The 16510-nt window shown below is 43.0% G+C and overlaps 2 protein-coding genes across 6 annotated transcripts in view; one reads left to right on the top strand and one right to left on the bottom strand.

Annotated features, from left to right (window-relative positions):
* Positions 1–15446, bottom strand: part of enah (ENAH actin regulator) — a 211532-nt gene extending 196086 nt beyond the window's left edge. For all 5 annotated transcript variants that reach the window (XM_055636262.1, XM_055636263.1, XM_055636265.1 and 2 more), the window contains exon 1: positions 15109–15446. In XM_055636262.1, the coding sequence (XP_055492237.1) occupies positions 15109–15113 (5 nt within the window). In that variant the 5' untranslated portion in view covers positions 15114–15446. The remainder of the gene's footprint in view (positions 1–15108) is intronic.
* LOC129697684 (uncharacterized) lies at positions 15112–16169 on the top strand. The gene is made up of 2 exons (XM_055636392.1): positions 15112–15136; positions 15223–16169. The coding sequence occupies exons 1-2, from the start codon at positions 15112–15114 to the stop codon at positions 16167–16169; spliced, it is 972 nt and encodes a 323-aa protein (XP_055492367.1).
* Positions 16170–16510: the final 341 nt, after the last annotated feature.

Here is a 16510-nt window from a genome sequence, read left to right as displayed (position 1 = left end):
AGCCTGCAGCATGGAATGATGTCAACAATCCTGATTTTGGCAAATAATAAAATATCCTAATTTGGTCCAACTAACAGCTGACAATTATTCCATTCCTTAGCTTGCATCTGAGGAAAATTTATTTCAAAACGCATTGATAGTTTATGATTATTTAAATGGTAAATGTAGCTTCAGAAGCGTTTTCAGTTTGCATGTTAAAACCCACCTGAGAACCATGGGCTATTTTGCAATTTTACTGACGGATTTTTCACTTTTAAAACTTTTCATATAACAAATGAATAAAGATAAAAAAGTCAATAATGCCTTACTTTTGATGAAATGCAGCGAGCAAACGCAATAATTCCCGATATTTTGGATCTTTAAATCTCCACGACAAATGTCCGCTGATCACTTCCGCTGGATTTGCACCTTCAGCTCCCTCTCGAAATTACCTTAGTTTCTATCTTTTTTTTGGACTGTAAATTTAGGTAGCTGTGCCTCACGGTCGCCCCAACTGGCACAGTAAATTGCAGCTCAAAAACTGGCCGTTTTCGATGTTTTTAGCGGGTGTGAAAGTGCGTGTTTTCCCATTCACTAACATGTACCGGAAGTATAGCGTGTACTCCACTTCAAATTTTCGGTCACGTGGGTGCGGATCTACGCTCCAGTGACCTTTCGTGAAATCACCCTATTAGCAAAACTGAACCCGTTTATTTTTAAATAATCTTCCATGGTACCTTTTAAAAATACAAATATATCACGTTATTTCCCCTCATATATCCAGCTAGATATTCTCAAGATTTAACGATCAAAATAATTTTATTTTCCAATATTTTGCCAATCGTATTTTCTTAAGCTCTCTATTACAAACTGCTTAATGCTTTACACAATTTGAAAACATTGAAAACATAGCTAGATGCAGGAATATTGTTCCCGATGTTGGGAAAGTCCAGAACAAGGGGTCACAGTTTAAGGATAAGGGGAATATCTTTTAGGACCGAGATGAGAAAATTTTTCACAGAGTGGTGAATCTCTGGAATTCTCTGCCTCAGAAGGTAGTTGAGGCCAGTTCATTGGCTATATTTAAGAGGGAGTTAGATGTGGTCATTGTGGCTAAAGGGTATGGTGAGAAGGCAGGTACAGGATACTGAGTTGGATGATCAGCCATGATCATATTGAATGGCGGTGCAGGCTCGAAGGGCCGAATGGCCTACTCCTGCACCTATTTTCTATGTTTCTATGTTTCTAAAACTCGTGATAGGCGTGTCCTTAGTTCTTATTATACCTTTCTTGAACAAGGGTGCTACTTTTGCTGCCTTTGGATCTCTACACATCTTGCACCCGTCTTAAAGTCGAAAACCGAGGGTTCTGCATCACCACATCTTGCTGTCACACCCTCCTAGCTCTCATCAGTGCCCAATCTCAACTGCTGCCAAAGCAATGGATGTGCCTCTCAACTGCCAGTAACCCTCCCCACTCCTGATGCATCACAACATACTACAGCAGGAATCAATTAGAAAGACATGCTATGCGCTAGCCTTATGTGCAGGATGAAGCAAATATAGACGTTCCAATTATAAGAATCCTTTTTTTAGAATTTTACAAAGATATTCATAATGCTGAAAGCGCAGCAGGGCCTCACGATATTCCTGGGGTGGCAGGTTTGTTGCACGCATGATCAAGCAGACACACTGGAGTTTGGAAGAATGCGAGGCAATCTCATTGACATTTACAAAATTCATAGAAGGTTCGGAGAAGATTAAAGGATACCATTTTATCTGGCTAGAACAAGGTATCACACTTTGGGAGCACCTTCACATTAAATGCAGCAATCCAGAATGGTATCTCAACAAGCTTCACAGGAGGAGTTAGGGCAGAGTAATTAATGTTAAGGGCCTGTCCCACTTATGCAATTTCTTCGGCAACTTCCCGTCATAATCGCAGCAGGTGGGTGAAAATTTTCAACGTTGAAAATCCAGCGGCGATCAGAAAAAGGTACGACTATTTGGGCGACTACCCACGACCATACAGGAGTCACCCCGCGACGGGTGCTGGCAAGTCTCCGAAAAAAAAACAATTGCGTGTGGGACAGGCCCTTTGGACTTGCAGCAATGCACTTATCCAGAAATTAAATATTTAAAAAAAATGCAAAGGTGATCATGAAACTACCAAATTGTTGACAGGCCAGCCTGATAGGCAAAATAAATGACAATTCCCCCCCCCCCCCCCCCCCCCCCCCCCCCCCACACACACAGCACCACCACTTCAGATGCTGCTGAACCTGCCGAGTTCCTCCATATTATTTGTTGCTCCAGATACCAGCATCTGCAGCAACTTGTGCCTAATTTTCAACAAAAAAATTGTTACAGGTATCAATTATCAACAACAGCAGAGAAAAAGTAAAGGGTGCAGACACCCAATTCTGGAAAACAACCGCTGGCTGGGTGGCAGTGGCACAGCGGTAGAGTTGGTGCCTTATAGCGCCAGAGACCAGGATTCAAATTTGACTACAGGTGCTGTCTGTATGGAGTTTATACGTTCTCCCCTTGCGTGGGATTTCTCTGGGTGCTCTGGTTTCCTTCCACATTCCCAAGGGAATGCTTGTAGGTTAATTGGCTTCTGTAAATTGTCCTGAGTGTGTAGGTAGAATTAGCTTACAGGGTGATCGATGATCGGTACGGACTCAGTGGGCCGAAGGGCCTGTTTCCACATTGTATCTCTAAACTAAACTAAAAGACTGCATACTTTTCTTTCATAGACTTTTGATCAAAAAAACTATTGAACTCTCTGTATCCTAATCCATTTAGTTATCTTCTGATGAGCAAGCACAAAGTCTCTCCAGTTACTCTAAACTAGTTATGATGTTGTACAACTTTATCTGTTCTTAAACTTCTTTGGCCCAAGGAGGCTGCTTGCTATATCTTCTCTAGTAACAATTGAAATTCCTTACTGCCAAAACATTTTTCTGCAACCTCCCTTGGGCCTTCATAAACTCAGCCAGAAAGTCCAATCAGGAGATAATAATGACAATTGATTTTTTTGGTTGAATAAAAGAAAATTTGTATGGCTACAATAAAAATGCAAAAAAACAAAGTCAGTTAAATCTCTTTGTGTTGTGGGAATTGGTAGAATTGTTTTCAGTTGCAACTTGTAGTTTTGGGTAACATGATTCAGAATTGAAACTTTGGAAACCAGATAAGTGAACAAATTAATCCACAGAACCTACTTATACCATTGTTGTCAGTGTGCATCAAAGTTAGTAACAGAATTAAGAGCAGGAAAGCTCCTTCGGCTCATCGCTGGGGCCATGAACCAACCCCCACCTCCAACCCATACGACAATCATTTTCTTGGCCATTACTATCTATACTTTAGACTGTGCCTCATTTTACCAATTACTCAGTCCTAATGCAGTTTGCACATTGGCCATTCCCTTATTAGGGAAAGGGTTGGATTCCATTGCTTAAAATGGGAGATGAAACAGTTACCACATCAACTTCTAATATTTCACATAAAATAGCTTTCAGGCTATAAATACCCAGGTTTTACGGATGCTTTAATAACCACAGACACTCTATGCATAGTTTCACTGCTGCATAGAGACAGAGACTTTTCTTTCAACGTAATAGTCATTCCTACCCCGAGAACTTTTCCTTAAATGGAAGTTAGAAATACAGGGCATTTTTCCACATGCAGTCATCAAAACCATTTTCTTCATTAACCATCCACTTCAACCTCAATCTCTGCCGGTCATCAGCCAACAATGTTGCAATTAAGGAACCTGGGTTTATCATCTTGAACTTTTTTTTATTCTCTGCCCAAACTACTCGAAAAAGAATTACATCATAAATCACGCTTGTACATTTTAGGTTGCAGCATTTGCTCACTGCTTACAGAGGGTCACAAGTTCAAATCTCACTAAAGATATCTGACACATTCACCTTCATACATCCTTGAATTTTGTTCCTAGAATACGTTGTTGGGTGAGAACTTTATACCCAACTCTTGTCAATTATCTCAACAGACACTCCAGAAATAAATGACAGCACGGCCTGAGGTGGGGTAGGGGTGCAAGTCCCTTCTGTGCCATGGCTAATATGACTAAATCAGATCTTTTAACTCATTCAGTCTGTGGAACGTGTCTGTGAACATTCTAAGCATTCCAATGACAGTACATTGAAATGTTCTTAGATGACGGGAATGTATTTTAGGGTTTGCAGGTTGATGTAATATAAACAGAAACATTTCTTCAGTCACTGGAAAAAAACTTACTTCAAGCAAAAAATAACAATGGTGTACAAAGACACATGGGGGTCCTTATGCAAATATTACATGGTCTATATCATGTGCGGGTAAGATTCCCTGACTTTTCATACATTTGTCTAAATGCCTATTAAATGTAGCTATCTAAACTGTTTCAACCGCCTCTCCAGCTGTGCATGCTAGGCACCTACCACTGTCCGTGAAAAAAATACTTGCATCGTACATCTTAAAAAAAAAACATCTCACGTTAAAGCTGTGCCTGCCAAAATCTGACATTTCCACCTAGTGAAAAAAAACGACTACTTACCCTAACTATGCCTCTCACAATCGTATGTCCTTCTATAGGTCACCCCTGAACCTCCGACTCTCCAGAGAAAAAAAAATTCCTCAGAGCCAATACCCATTATTTGAAGCAACATCCTGGTGAATTTCTTCTGCAGCCTCTCCAAAGCCATCACATCTTTCCTTCAATGTGACAACCAGAATGTACAGTATACAATGCTGCAAATGTGGGCTACACAAACTTTTATACTATAAAATGGACAGGAAAGGTTTAGAAGGATATTGGGCAAACTCAGGAAAATGGGACTAACATAGATGGGCATCTTGGTTGGCATGAACAAGTTGAGCTGATAAGCTCGTTTTCATGCAGTAAAATGGCCTCTCAAATTTTATATTCACTGCCCCAAATGATAAAAGCAACTATGCTACAAACCATCTTTACCATATTAAGTACTTGTGTTGCCACTTTCAAGAACCCCAAGATCCCTCCGTACATTAATGTTCCAAACAGTCCTATCATTAATTGTACACGTTTGTCTTATGCTTGACTTCCTAAATACATCACTTGTCAAGATTAAACCGTCATTTATCTGCCCAAATTTTCAACTGATCTATATCTTGGCAAATCATGTGATAACAAATGTTACTGTCCACACTGTTCACTATTTTTTGTGTTGTCTGCAAACTTACTATTTTGCCCATCTACATTTATATCCAAGGAAGACACAAAATGCTGGAGTAACTCAGCAGAACAGGCAACATCTCTGGAGAGAAGGAATGGGTGACATTTCGGGTCGAGACTCTTCTTCAGACATTTATATCCAAGTCATTTCACAAACAGAGGCCCCATCACTGATCTTTGTGAAACACATGTTTTTACTCTGGAGAAGGATATGAAGACTAAGGTACTTGGGAAAGTTAACACAGATATCTCAAGGACATTCCAGACAGTGGAGAAGGTTCAGGCCATCTTAAAATGTAAAGCAGATACATCCCCCAAGCCTGATTAGGTATTCCCAAGGATGCAATGGGAAGCAAGAGAAGAGACTGCAGGATTCCTGGCTGAAACATACAAATCGTCATAAGATACAAATGAGCTGCTGGAAGACTGGAGAGTGGCTAACGTTGTTCCTTTATTTAAGGACTGCAAAGAAAACCTGCAAACTATAGACAAGTGAGCCTAACATCCATGGTAGGATATTTACTGGAGAGGAATCTGAGGTATTAGATACACATTCATTTAGAAATATAGTGGTTGATTTGGGATAGTCAACATGGTTTTGTGCATGGGGGATCATGTCTCACAAATTTGATTGAGTATTTTGAATAAGTAACCAAGAGGTTGGTGAGGGCAGGGCTCTAAATGTAGTCTATATGGAATTCTGTAAGGCCAGTGATAATGATTTGCACTGCAGACTGTTCTGGGCGGTGAGATTGCATGGGATCCAGAAAGAGCTAGCTAAATGGATGCAGAATTGGCTTCATGTGGCTAATTGTGAATCCAATCTACCAAATCACTGTGGATCACACGCAACTTCATTTTTTGGATTAGTCTACCTTGAGGGACCTTGTCAAATGCTTTTTAGTAGAGTCCATAAATATAACTTTCACTGCCCTACCCTCAATCATCTTGGTCACTTCTTCAAAGATTTAGACTACATTAATTTCAATGCATGAGGCTTAACAAGCAAGGCAAATAATCTCAGGGCATGGCATGTCCCAGAGTCTGGGATTTTATAGCCATGACAGAAACGTGGCTAAGAGAAGGGCAAAACTGGTAGCTCAATGTTCCAGGATAAATATGCTATGGACGTGTTAGAGGAGCAGGCATGAGAGAAAGGGATCGCCATTTTGAGGAGGCAGAAGTAAACACGGATATATAGACTTGAGGAGGAGAGATAGAGAGAGATATAGAATCGGGTGCAGAGAGATTGCAGATAGCTCTGAACATTGAGGTAGTATTAGTTGAACATTTTAACGTCCCTAATATTGATTGGGTCCCCAAACGTGTAAAGGGCTTGAACAGGGTGGAATTTGTTTAATGCGACCAATAAATCTTCCTTTATCAATATTTAGAGGGTCGTACTAGAGAGGGCACAACTTTGGATCTCTTCTTGGGGAGGGAGGAACGCCAAGTGACTGAGGTCAGTGAGGAAACACTTTGTGACCATAATTCCGATGATTTTAAAGTAATAATGGTGAAAGCTATGGATGAAAGGGCCTGTATCTATGCTCGATAGTGAGTCGGGGCAAGATCACATCTGGAATATATACTAGTCTAATCTCTCTAACCCAAGAAGATCCAATCTCTGACCCAAAGGAAAGGGATATTACATTGAGAGAGAGCAAAAAAGATTCGCCATATTAATTCTCAGGAAGACATGTTTGTTTTATAGGAAGAGATTAAGCAGATGGTGCTTACTCTTTCTTGAGTTTAGTAAAATGACAAAAGATCTTATTGAAGCATATCTTTACATGCCTAATCAGGGCAGTTGCAAGTTAATGCTTTCCCTGGCTTGGTTGTCCAGAACCAGGGATGACAGTCCTAAAATAGACAAAAAGAACGAAAAGACATTCCCTCAACCAAAAGGTGGCACATTTTTGGAAATCCCTATCCTAGAAATTCAGCATATTCAAAACAGAAATCAACAGTTTATTAAAGGATTGAAGAGATATGGTGATTGTGCTTTCAGGTTAAAGATTGTGCACTAAGGTTTAAAAAAAAGCAGCCACGATCTTGAATGGAAGCTTTAAGTTAATTGACATACATGTGCTGCTATTTGTTCTGTTCTTACGAACATATTCTATGCAAAACATTTCTCTTAAAGAGCTAGAGCAACTCAGCGGGTCAGGCATCATCTCTGGAGGACATGGAAGGGTGACATTTCGGGTTGAAACTCTTCCACAAGCTTAATTAGTCAGAAGGGTCGCAACCCAAAACCATGTCCTCCAGAGATGCTTTGTGTGTTTGCAGAATTTCCCTAATCAACCCTTTTGCAGACTATCCCTAAACAAATTTGTATGTTTACAGACTATTCATCATCAACCCGTCTTTACAAATGTAATATATCATCCTGCAGATTCTTCTCCAATAATGTCCCTATACTGTAACAGATGTTAGGCTTCCTGGTCTTTTACTGGAGAAAGACATCATTCTTATAATGCAAACGCCTTCTGTTAAAGGCAAGGTATAATTTGTCTTTCTAATTACTTATTTCCCTGCTGTTTAGGAAGATGCTGCACATTTATACAAATAGAAAAAAGAAGCATGAGTAACCTTTAGGAAGCTGAAATCAGAGACAGCCCTTGAGGAATATAAAGGAAACAGGAAGGAACTTAAAACAGAGATTCAGGAGGGCAAAAGGGGGCCATAAAATCTCGTTGGCAAGTAGGATTAAAGAGAATCGGAAGGGATTTCATACATTAAAAAAGGTGTAGCAAGATTCAATGAAGGTAGAATCACTCATGGGCAAAGGAGGGAATTTATGTCTGGGGTAGAGAAGTGTGCGAGGTACTAAATGAGTACTTTGTATCAGTATTCACAAAGTATAAGGATATGAAGGGTAGTGAGTCAGGGAAGGTACGCTGATATTCTTGTGCATGTTGTTTACGAGGAGGAGACAATTAAGGTGGATAAGTCCCAGGGGCCTGGGGATCTATTCTAGATTATTGAGAGAGGCTGAAGAGGAGATTGCTGAGGTGTTGACTGAGATCATTGTATCCTCTTTAACCAAAGGCAAGATTCCAGAAGACATAAGCCAATTTTGTTCTTTTGTTTAAGAAGCCAATAGGATAAGATAAGAAAATTATAGGTTGTGCTTTACTCGGTATAGTAAACTTATGGAGAAGGTCCGTGGGTATAAGATCTACACACAACTGGAAAAACAAACTTATTTGGGATAATCAGCATAACTTTATGAGTGGCAGTCATATTGGAGCAGAGCGGAGACTGCGGGACCCGGAGCTGGGGCAGCGGCCTGGAGCGGAGACTGCGGGAGCCGGAGCGGCTGCCCGAAGCTGATGCTGTGGCGGGCCATCTCGGAGCGGAGACGGCGTTCCGGCTTTCGGCCACGGTGACATCACCACGGAAGTCCGCTGGACTGGAGGGCGGCATCTCCAGCCTGGATCGATCGCCTCAGTGCAGAGGGAGAACAAGGAGGGAAGAGACGGAGACTAAGACTTTGCCTCCATCATAGTGAGGATGTGCTTGGTGAACTCACTGTGGTGGATGTTTAATTTGTGTTTATTGTATGCTTTGTTTTTATTGGTTCTGTGTATGACTGCAGGCAACATAATTTCGTTCAGACCAAAAGGTCTGAATGACAATAAAGGAATCTAATTCTAATTCTAATCTTACAAACATGATTTGAGTTATCACAGAATCATGGAGTAATACAGCTCGGAAACTCTTCAGCCCAAGTCGTCCACGCAGACCAGGATGTCTATCTAAACTTAACCTATTTGTTTATGTTAGGCTAATATCTCTCTAAAACTTTCCTATCCATGTACTTGTCAAGACATCATTTAAATGCTGACTTGTACCTTCCACACCATTTTCCCTGGCAGCTTGTTCCATGGACATAAAATCCTCTGCGTAAAGAGGTTACCCCTCAGCTCTCTTTTAAATCCTTGCCCTCTCACTTTACACAGAAGTGTTCCAACCAGAAACGTCATCTGTCCATTCCCTCCACAGATACTCCCTGACCCACTGAATTCCTCCAGCACTTTCTTTGGCTTGACCTTGCTATCAATAATGGTGCAATATTAACTACCCTCCAGTTTCCCAAAACATCACCTGTGGCTAAAGATGATGCAAACCTTTCTGCAAGGGCTTCCGCTATTTCTTTTCTCACTTCCCACAAAGTCCAATGATGCATTTGGGCAGGTTCTGGCAATTTACCCACCTAGACATACATCAAGACCACCAATACTTCCTCTTAAACAAAGCTCATCACAATTTTACACTTTTCATCAAATGCCCCAATCAGTGAGGATAGGGGACAAATCACCCTCCATAATAATCTTCAACATATGTGCTCTGCAAAGAATGCATTCTCAGCCCACTTCTTTACTCCTTGTATACCCATGAGTGAGCAGCCATGTACAAATCTAATTCAATTTCCAAATTTGCAGATGACACCAGCATTGTGGGTCGGATATCAAATAACGATGAGAATTTCATTGTCTTATCTGGGACACACGACAATAAACTCTCTTGACTTACTTGAGTACAGGAAGGAGATTGAGAACCTTGTGACCTGGTTTTGAGACAACAACCTTTCCCACAATGTCAGCAAGCTAAAGGAGATAGTAATCGCCTTCATGAAGCGAAGCAGTACACATACCCCAGTTGGCAATGACAGTGCCGAAGTAGAGATGGTTCAAAACTTCAAATTACAAGGAGTCAATCTCCAACAACTTCTCCCGGATCGCCCATATTGAAGCAATGACCAAGAAAGCACGCCAATACCTCTACTTCCTAAGAAGGCGTTGGAAAATTGGCGTGTCCCCTACAACTCTCACCAACTACAGATGAGATGTACCATCAAAAACATTTTATCAAGATGCATCACAGCTTCGTTTGGGAACAGCCCCATCCAAGACCGCAGGAAATTGCAGCGAATTCTGGCTGCACCCAGACATTGCACAAACAAACCTCCTTTCTATTGACTCCGTTTATACCTCACACTGCCTCAGCAAGGACAAATCGCACCGTGGCCACTCCCTCTTCTTCCTTCTAGCAAATGTGTGAAAACGAACACCACCAGATTCGGGGACAGTTTCTTCCCTGCTGTTATCAGGCAACAAAATCATCCTACCACAAGCAGAGAACAGTGCTGAACTACTATCTACCTCTTTGATAACCCTCGGACTATCCTTGATCGGACTTTGCTGGCTTAACTTTGCACTAAACGTTATTCCCTTATCGTGTATCTATACACTGTAAATGGATCACTTGTAATCATGTATTGTTTTTCTGCTGACTGGCGAGCATGCAACAAAAGTTTTTCATTGTACCTCGGTACACGCGACAATAAACTAAACTCCTTTTGGGTAAAATCCAGAGACCTCAGTCTAGAATGTTTTCATTTCAGTCTTAAGACAGGTGCTGCTGCTGCCGCCCCCCCCCCCCCTCCCCATCCTGCAACAAATGTTGAGATCACGGAAAACTGACTCGCATAATGTCGAACCATCTGAGAATTTTGTCTATTTCAACAAAATCATCTCAATCTTACATTTGCAAGAAATGTCAAAACAAAATGCTGAAGACAGACAGGTATAACAAGACAAAGGGACATATTCATGGGCTGCAAACATGAATTCAATCATAGAGATTATAATAATGTTCCACTATTTTTAAAACTTTAATAATGACAGTCTCAATGTACAATTTAGAAACAATGAGAAACAAACATTTGTTTTTATTCTGATCTTCCAGGAAAATTATCCTTACCACTTACAATTTTCCTGGCAGGGGACAAGTACAACTATTTAGTAATACTTCATTTTAGATTGCTGTATCAGTCTCCTATAACACAGCTCCATCCACCAATAATTACAAATTGTGATGACATTAAAAACACAAAAAATAATTCTACAATATAACGTAATAACTAATTGAAGAGGTATGACACCAATTGGATTTATACAGTTATTTACATCATAGCAATCTAATGTGCATGTGCTTATACTTGAAAGAAATATATTCCAATTTGCTGTAACTATTAATGAGAAGAGTTTTCACATAGAAATGGTGATGCGATTCAGTTTAACAACTAATGGGACATTTTCTGTATCAATGCAACACGATTACTGCAACCTATGACCAGTTGATATTACTCCGTACCTAAATGGCAAGAGTTCAGATCTCCCAACCAAATTTTCACCATCTTCTCCTATAGCTACAATACCTTCCAACCAACATATCCAACAATAAATCGAACAGAAGGTGTTTAGGTTTATTCATGTCACATGTACAGAGGTATGTAAACTGTTCTCGAGCACAGAACTGATAAACAGAATTGATCAGTATTATCCAAATGTAGAAAATTAGAGCCACATATTTGATATAAAAATATCACATCATGGCACCAAAAATCTCCAGAGAACACTATCAAGGTTAAGACTAGCCCTAACCATAATCTCAATATTATATTTTTATGAACACATATTGTAGTTAACTCCCCCAAAACTCTTCACAAAAACACATAAAACTACATTTTATCACACCTTCATATGATACTACTGAAATGACTACATCTTAGTCAGTTAGGTTTAGTCAGTCAATTAACTTTGTCAGTTAAGTGAGATCATAAGTGAGGATCGATGGAGAGATTACAGAGCCTCAGCATCAACCAAATGTGCAAAGATTATGGAGTAACAATTAAAATTAGAAGTCTTACAAGAGGTCAAATTAACAGAAACACAGGTGTTGAGGTTTGCACAAATGAGAAAAGGTCTCAGATATGGGGGAATTAGGAAATAGAGAACTGTAAAATTCAAGAACAATTAGCCAATGTTGATACACTAACAAGGAGGATAAAGTGAATTCTAATTAAACTCACTGATGGCATAATTTTGGACAATCCTAATGTTTTTGGGCAGTGGAATATGAAAACCTATTGACAAAGAAATTACACACCATCGACAATAATTAAATGGAATACCATACCGAACTGTGCACATTAAATAGTCTTCAATCCCAAAACCAATTAAAGAACAAAAGCCAGCTAACAATAAAAAACTTAAATCAATTTCCCCAGATACAAAGAGTGAAGAACCTCAAGAAAAATAACAGTATAGCAGGGGTCCTTTGGCCCACAATGTGTGCACCGAACATGCCAAATTAAACTAATTCATTCTGCCTGCACAATACCATATCCCTGCTTATTCATGTGCCTATTTAAAAGCTTCGTAAACACCATTATCGTACCTTCCATAGCAGCACATTCCAGTTACTCACCACTCTGTGTAGAAAGACATGCACTGCACATATCATTTAATCTATCCCCTTCTCACCTTTTAAAGACATGCTCCCTAGCTTTAACATTTCCACCCTGGAGAAAAGGGATAGCCCGTCCATCCTATCTATGCCTCTCAGAATATCATATACATCTATCAGGTCTTCCCTCACCTCCAATGTTCCAGATAAAATAATCCAAGGTTATCCAGCACCTCCTTATAGCTAATATTTGATAACCAAGGCAGCATTCTGGTGAACCTCTTCTGCACCTAATAAAAACTGTAACATGACTTCCTGGCTCTTATACTCAAAGCCCGAACTGACAAAGACAAGCATACCATATGCTTTCTTTACAACTCTATCTACTCATGTTGCTACTTCTATCTGTACATTTGTGCTTCTAAGGGTCCTGCCATTAACTGCACACTTTTCCCCTTACATTCAATCTCCCAAAGTGCAAAACTTCAAATTTGCCAAGATTGTTCCATCTGTCATTTCTCTGCCCATCTGTAACTGACCTATATTCTGCTTTAAGTAATTACAGCATTTTGTTTTAAGCACCAATGGTAGAAACTGGAGATTTAAACATCCAAGCATATGAATCAAATAAAAGTGAACATATGCTAAAGGAAAATTACAAAACCCAATGAAGTCTCAAGGAGAGCAAAATACATCAGATCATCTGGGTTTATATAGTTCTGGCTAGACCATGAGGTCTAGTGTTAAGTCTAAGCGTTGCAAGAAGGAAACATTAGCTCTAGTGGAGTAAATGAACACATTGATCAGAAGGAACTAGCCCAAAAATAAGAGCAAAGGCCATGACTAAGACTGTATTCCCTTAAAATGACACAATTAATGGATGATATAGTTGAGGTGGGTTAGATGAATGGCGTAATCAATAGGGATAGAGAAAAAGGAACAACTTCCTTTGTCAGCAGTCCGGATCAAGGCGGCAAAACATTAAAACCAGAGCAGGCTGTTCATCAATAAAGTCACAAAAATTCCTTCATAAAGGATAGTGGAAAATCTGCCGTGTTCCCCCCAACAACACTTGCTCTTTGTTTGAAAAGTTCATGGTTTCAAGAAGTGAAATTCACAGATTTTTCTTTGGGTTATTGAATAGTGATGGATAAAGAGCAAAATCATGATGAAAGATCATCAAATCAAAACACTGGTTGTCTTTTCCACTCTCTTTCCATAAATGCTGCCTGACTTGCTGAGAATTCAATCATCTTTTGTTTAGAATTCTGATTTGAGGCATCTGCCAAATTCTGTTTTTAGACTGTGGTGCAGGTCAGCAATTGGCGGTGGGGTCCTGGAGGAGAGAGGGTCCTGATTGGGAAAGGGGTCCTGGAGGTGGGGGGGGCGGGGATTCTGATTGGAAGAGGGGTCCCAAAGGAAGGAATGGTTCTGCTAGGATGCAACAGTAAATCTTAAAAATGTCACGCATTTGATTATAATTCAGCACAAAGCAATACTTTGGATAATGAGCCGAGATGAAAACCCACACTTCAAAATCAGCCAACAATTCAACCTGGTTTTATTTTTTAATTACAGGTCTCTAACGGAGTTATCTTTGGGAGGGAACTCCAAACACATGCGAATAGAAACAATCAGGAAGGAGACGGCAAAAGGCTGAATCATTTGCAATAGTTTGCTGATGGAAGCAAAAAGCTAAAAATGTTCTGTGAACGTGAAACATAGCAGCTCAAACAGTTTTTAAAAAACAACCAGAGACTGTCCCTCGATAGACCTTGGTCTCTCCCCCTCTCCTCAACCCCACCCACATTCAGAATACCGTTCCATATCTCTCCTCTCCATCTTTTTCTCTTGCCCCAAATATATCTCTTTCCCCCCGGTTTCAGAACCACCCCCCGTCCCTCAACTCAGGAGTGGCTTCCATCTGTCCATGTATTCAGGATCTCCCCTTCTTCCATCACTCGCCCCTCCATTCAGCGATCCACTCAAAGTCAAACCATTCAATTCCCGAACCCACCATGTATCTATTCTATCACGTTGAGAGGACTCCTCGCCACCCTCTTCCCCTCACCAATTCATTCATACGCTAAAGGAAAATACTCAAATCACTTCTACCTCTACTCGGGAGGGATAGAATAGACCTAACAGCCCCCTCCTCCCCCACGAATCAGTGCATCTTCGCTATTCCTCGACTCCCCCTGCCCTGTCCTCAGCCGGAGGTCCGAGTCTCGGCCACTCTGTTGTTCCCCACCCCCCGGGCTGCCGGAGGTCCGAGTCAGGGCCACTCTGTTGTTTGCCCACAACCACCTCTCTCCAAGCCGGAGGTCCGAGTCTCGGCCACTCTGTTGTTCCCCACCCGCCGGGATGCCGGAGGTCCGAGTCTCGGCCACTCTGTTGTTCCCCACCCCCCGGGATGCCGGAGGTCCGAGTCTCGGCCGCTCTGTTGTTCCCCACGCCCCGGGATGCCGGAGGTCCGAGTCAGGGCCACTCTGTTGTTTGCCCACAACCACCTCTCTCCAAGCGGGAGGTCCGAGTCTCGGCCGCTCTGTTGTTCCCCACCCCCCGGGATGCCGGAGGTCCGAGTCCGGGCCATCGCTCTCCCCTCTCAGCCGAAGGTCGGGGTCTCGTTGTTGCTTCACTCACCTCATGGTCGCAGCCCGCCGCCGGCTCGGCTCGGCTCGCCCCGTCGCTCACTTGCTCGCTCCCTCTTGGTGCCTCTCCTCTCCGCTTCACTTACTCGCTCCCCGCGCCGAGTAGCAGCAAAATCAGCAGCAGCCGTGAGTCGGTGGTGCCGGCGGCGGCACAGACGGATACTGGAGTGGACGGTGGTCGCCGAGCTGGCGCCGGTGAGTCAGGTCCCGGAGCCGCCGTCGCCTCGCGTCCCCTTCACGATTTCGAATGAGCAACGGTCGCCGCACGCGCCCGCCACCGCCGGAAGCGGTCGAGCCGCCGCCACCATCACCAATCACAAACCGCAAACCCCGGACAACCGCAGGCCCCGCCCCACGGCGTCACTCACACCGCAGGCCCCGCCCCACGGCGTCACTCACACCGCAGGCCCCGCCCCACAGCGTCACTCACACCGCAGGCCCCGCCCCACAGCGCCACTCACACCGCAGGCCCCGCCCCACAGCTCCCCTCACACCGCAGGCCCCGCCCCACAGCGTCATTCACACCGCAGGCCCCGCCCCACAGCGCCCCTCACACCGCAGGCCCCGCCCCACGCCGTCACTCACACCGCAGGCCCCGCCCCACAGCTCCCCTCACACCGCAGGCCCCGCCCCACAGCTCCCCTCACACCGCAGGCCCCGCCCCACAGCTCCCCTCACACCGCAGGCCCCGCCCCACAGCTCCCCTCACACCGCAGGCCCCGCCCCACAGCTCCCCTCACACCGCAGGCCCCGCCCCACAGCGTCATTCACACCGCAGGCCCCGCCCCACGGCGCCACTCACACCGCAGGCCCCGCCCCACAGCGTCACTCACACTGCAGGCCCCGCCCCACGGCGCCACTCACACCGCAGGCCCCGCCCCAACGTCACTCACACCACAGGCCCCGCCCCCATCAACGTCACTCAAACTGCGGGCCCCGCCCCCAGCAACCGCACCCACCTCAGGCCCCGCCTCATCAACGTCACTCACATCGCAGGCCCCGCCTCCACCCGCAAACCTCCGCCCGCCAGCGTCCTTCACTCAAACACAATAGACACAAAGTGCTGGAGTAACTCAGCGGGTCAGGCAGCCTCTGTGGAGAGAAGCAATGGGTGACTTTTCGGTCGAGACCCTTCTTCAGAATCCAAAAAATAAAGGGGATGCAGTTCAAGGAAAATTCAGAATAGATTATTGTTAGGTGGGAGAAGATAACAACAACAAAGCAAAGAGAGATAAAGAGTCAAGAGTGTTTTATTGTCATATATCCCAGATAGAACAATTAAATTCTTACTTGCTGCAGCACAACATTTACACCACAGAACGTGTCAACTTAGTACACTGTAAACAATATAATAAACGAGATAAATATAATAATATAATAAACAATATATTTAT

This window comes from Leucoraja erinacea, chromosome 5 (assembly GCF_028641065.1).
Source record: "Leucoraja erinacea ecotype New England chromosome 5, Leri_hhj_1, whole genome shotgun sequence".
Classification (NCBI taxonomy): Eukaryota; Metazoa; Chordata; class Chondrichthyes; order Rajiformes; family Rajidae; genus Leucoraja; species Leucoraja erinaceus.
This window is presented reverse-complemented; position numbering and strand designations above follow the sequence as displayed.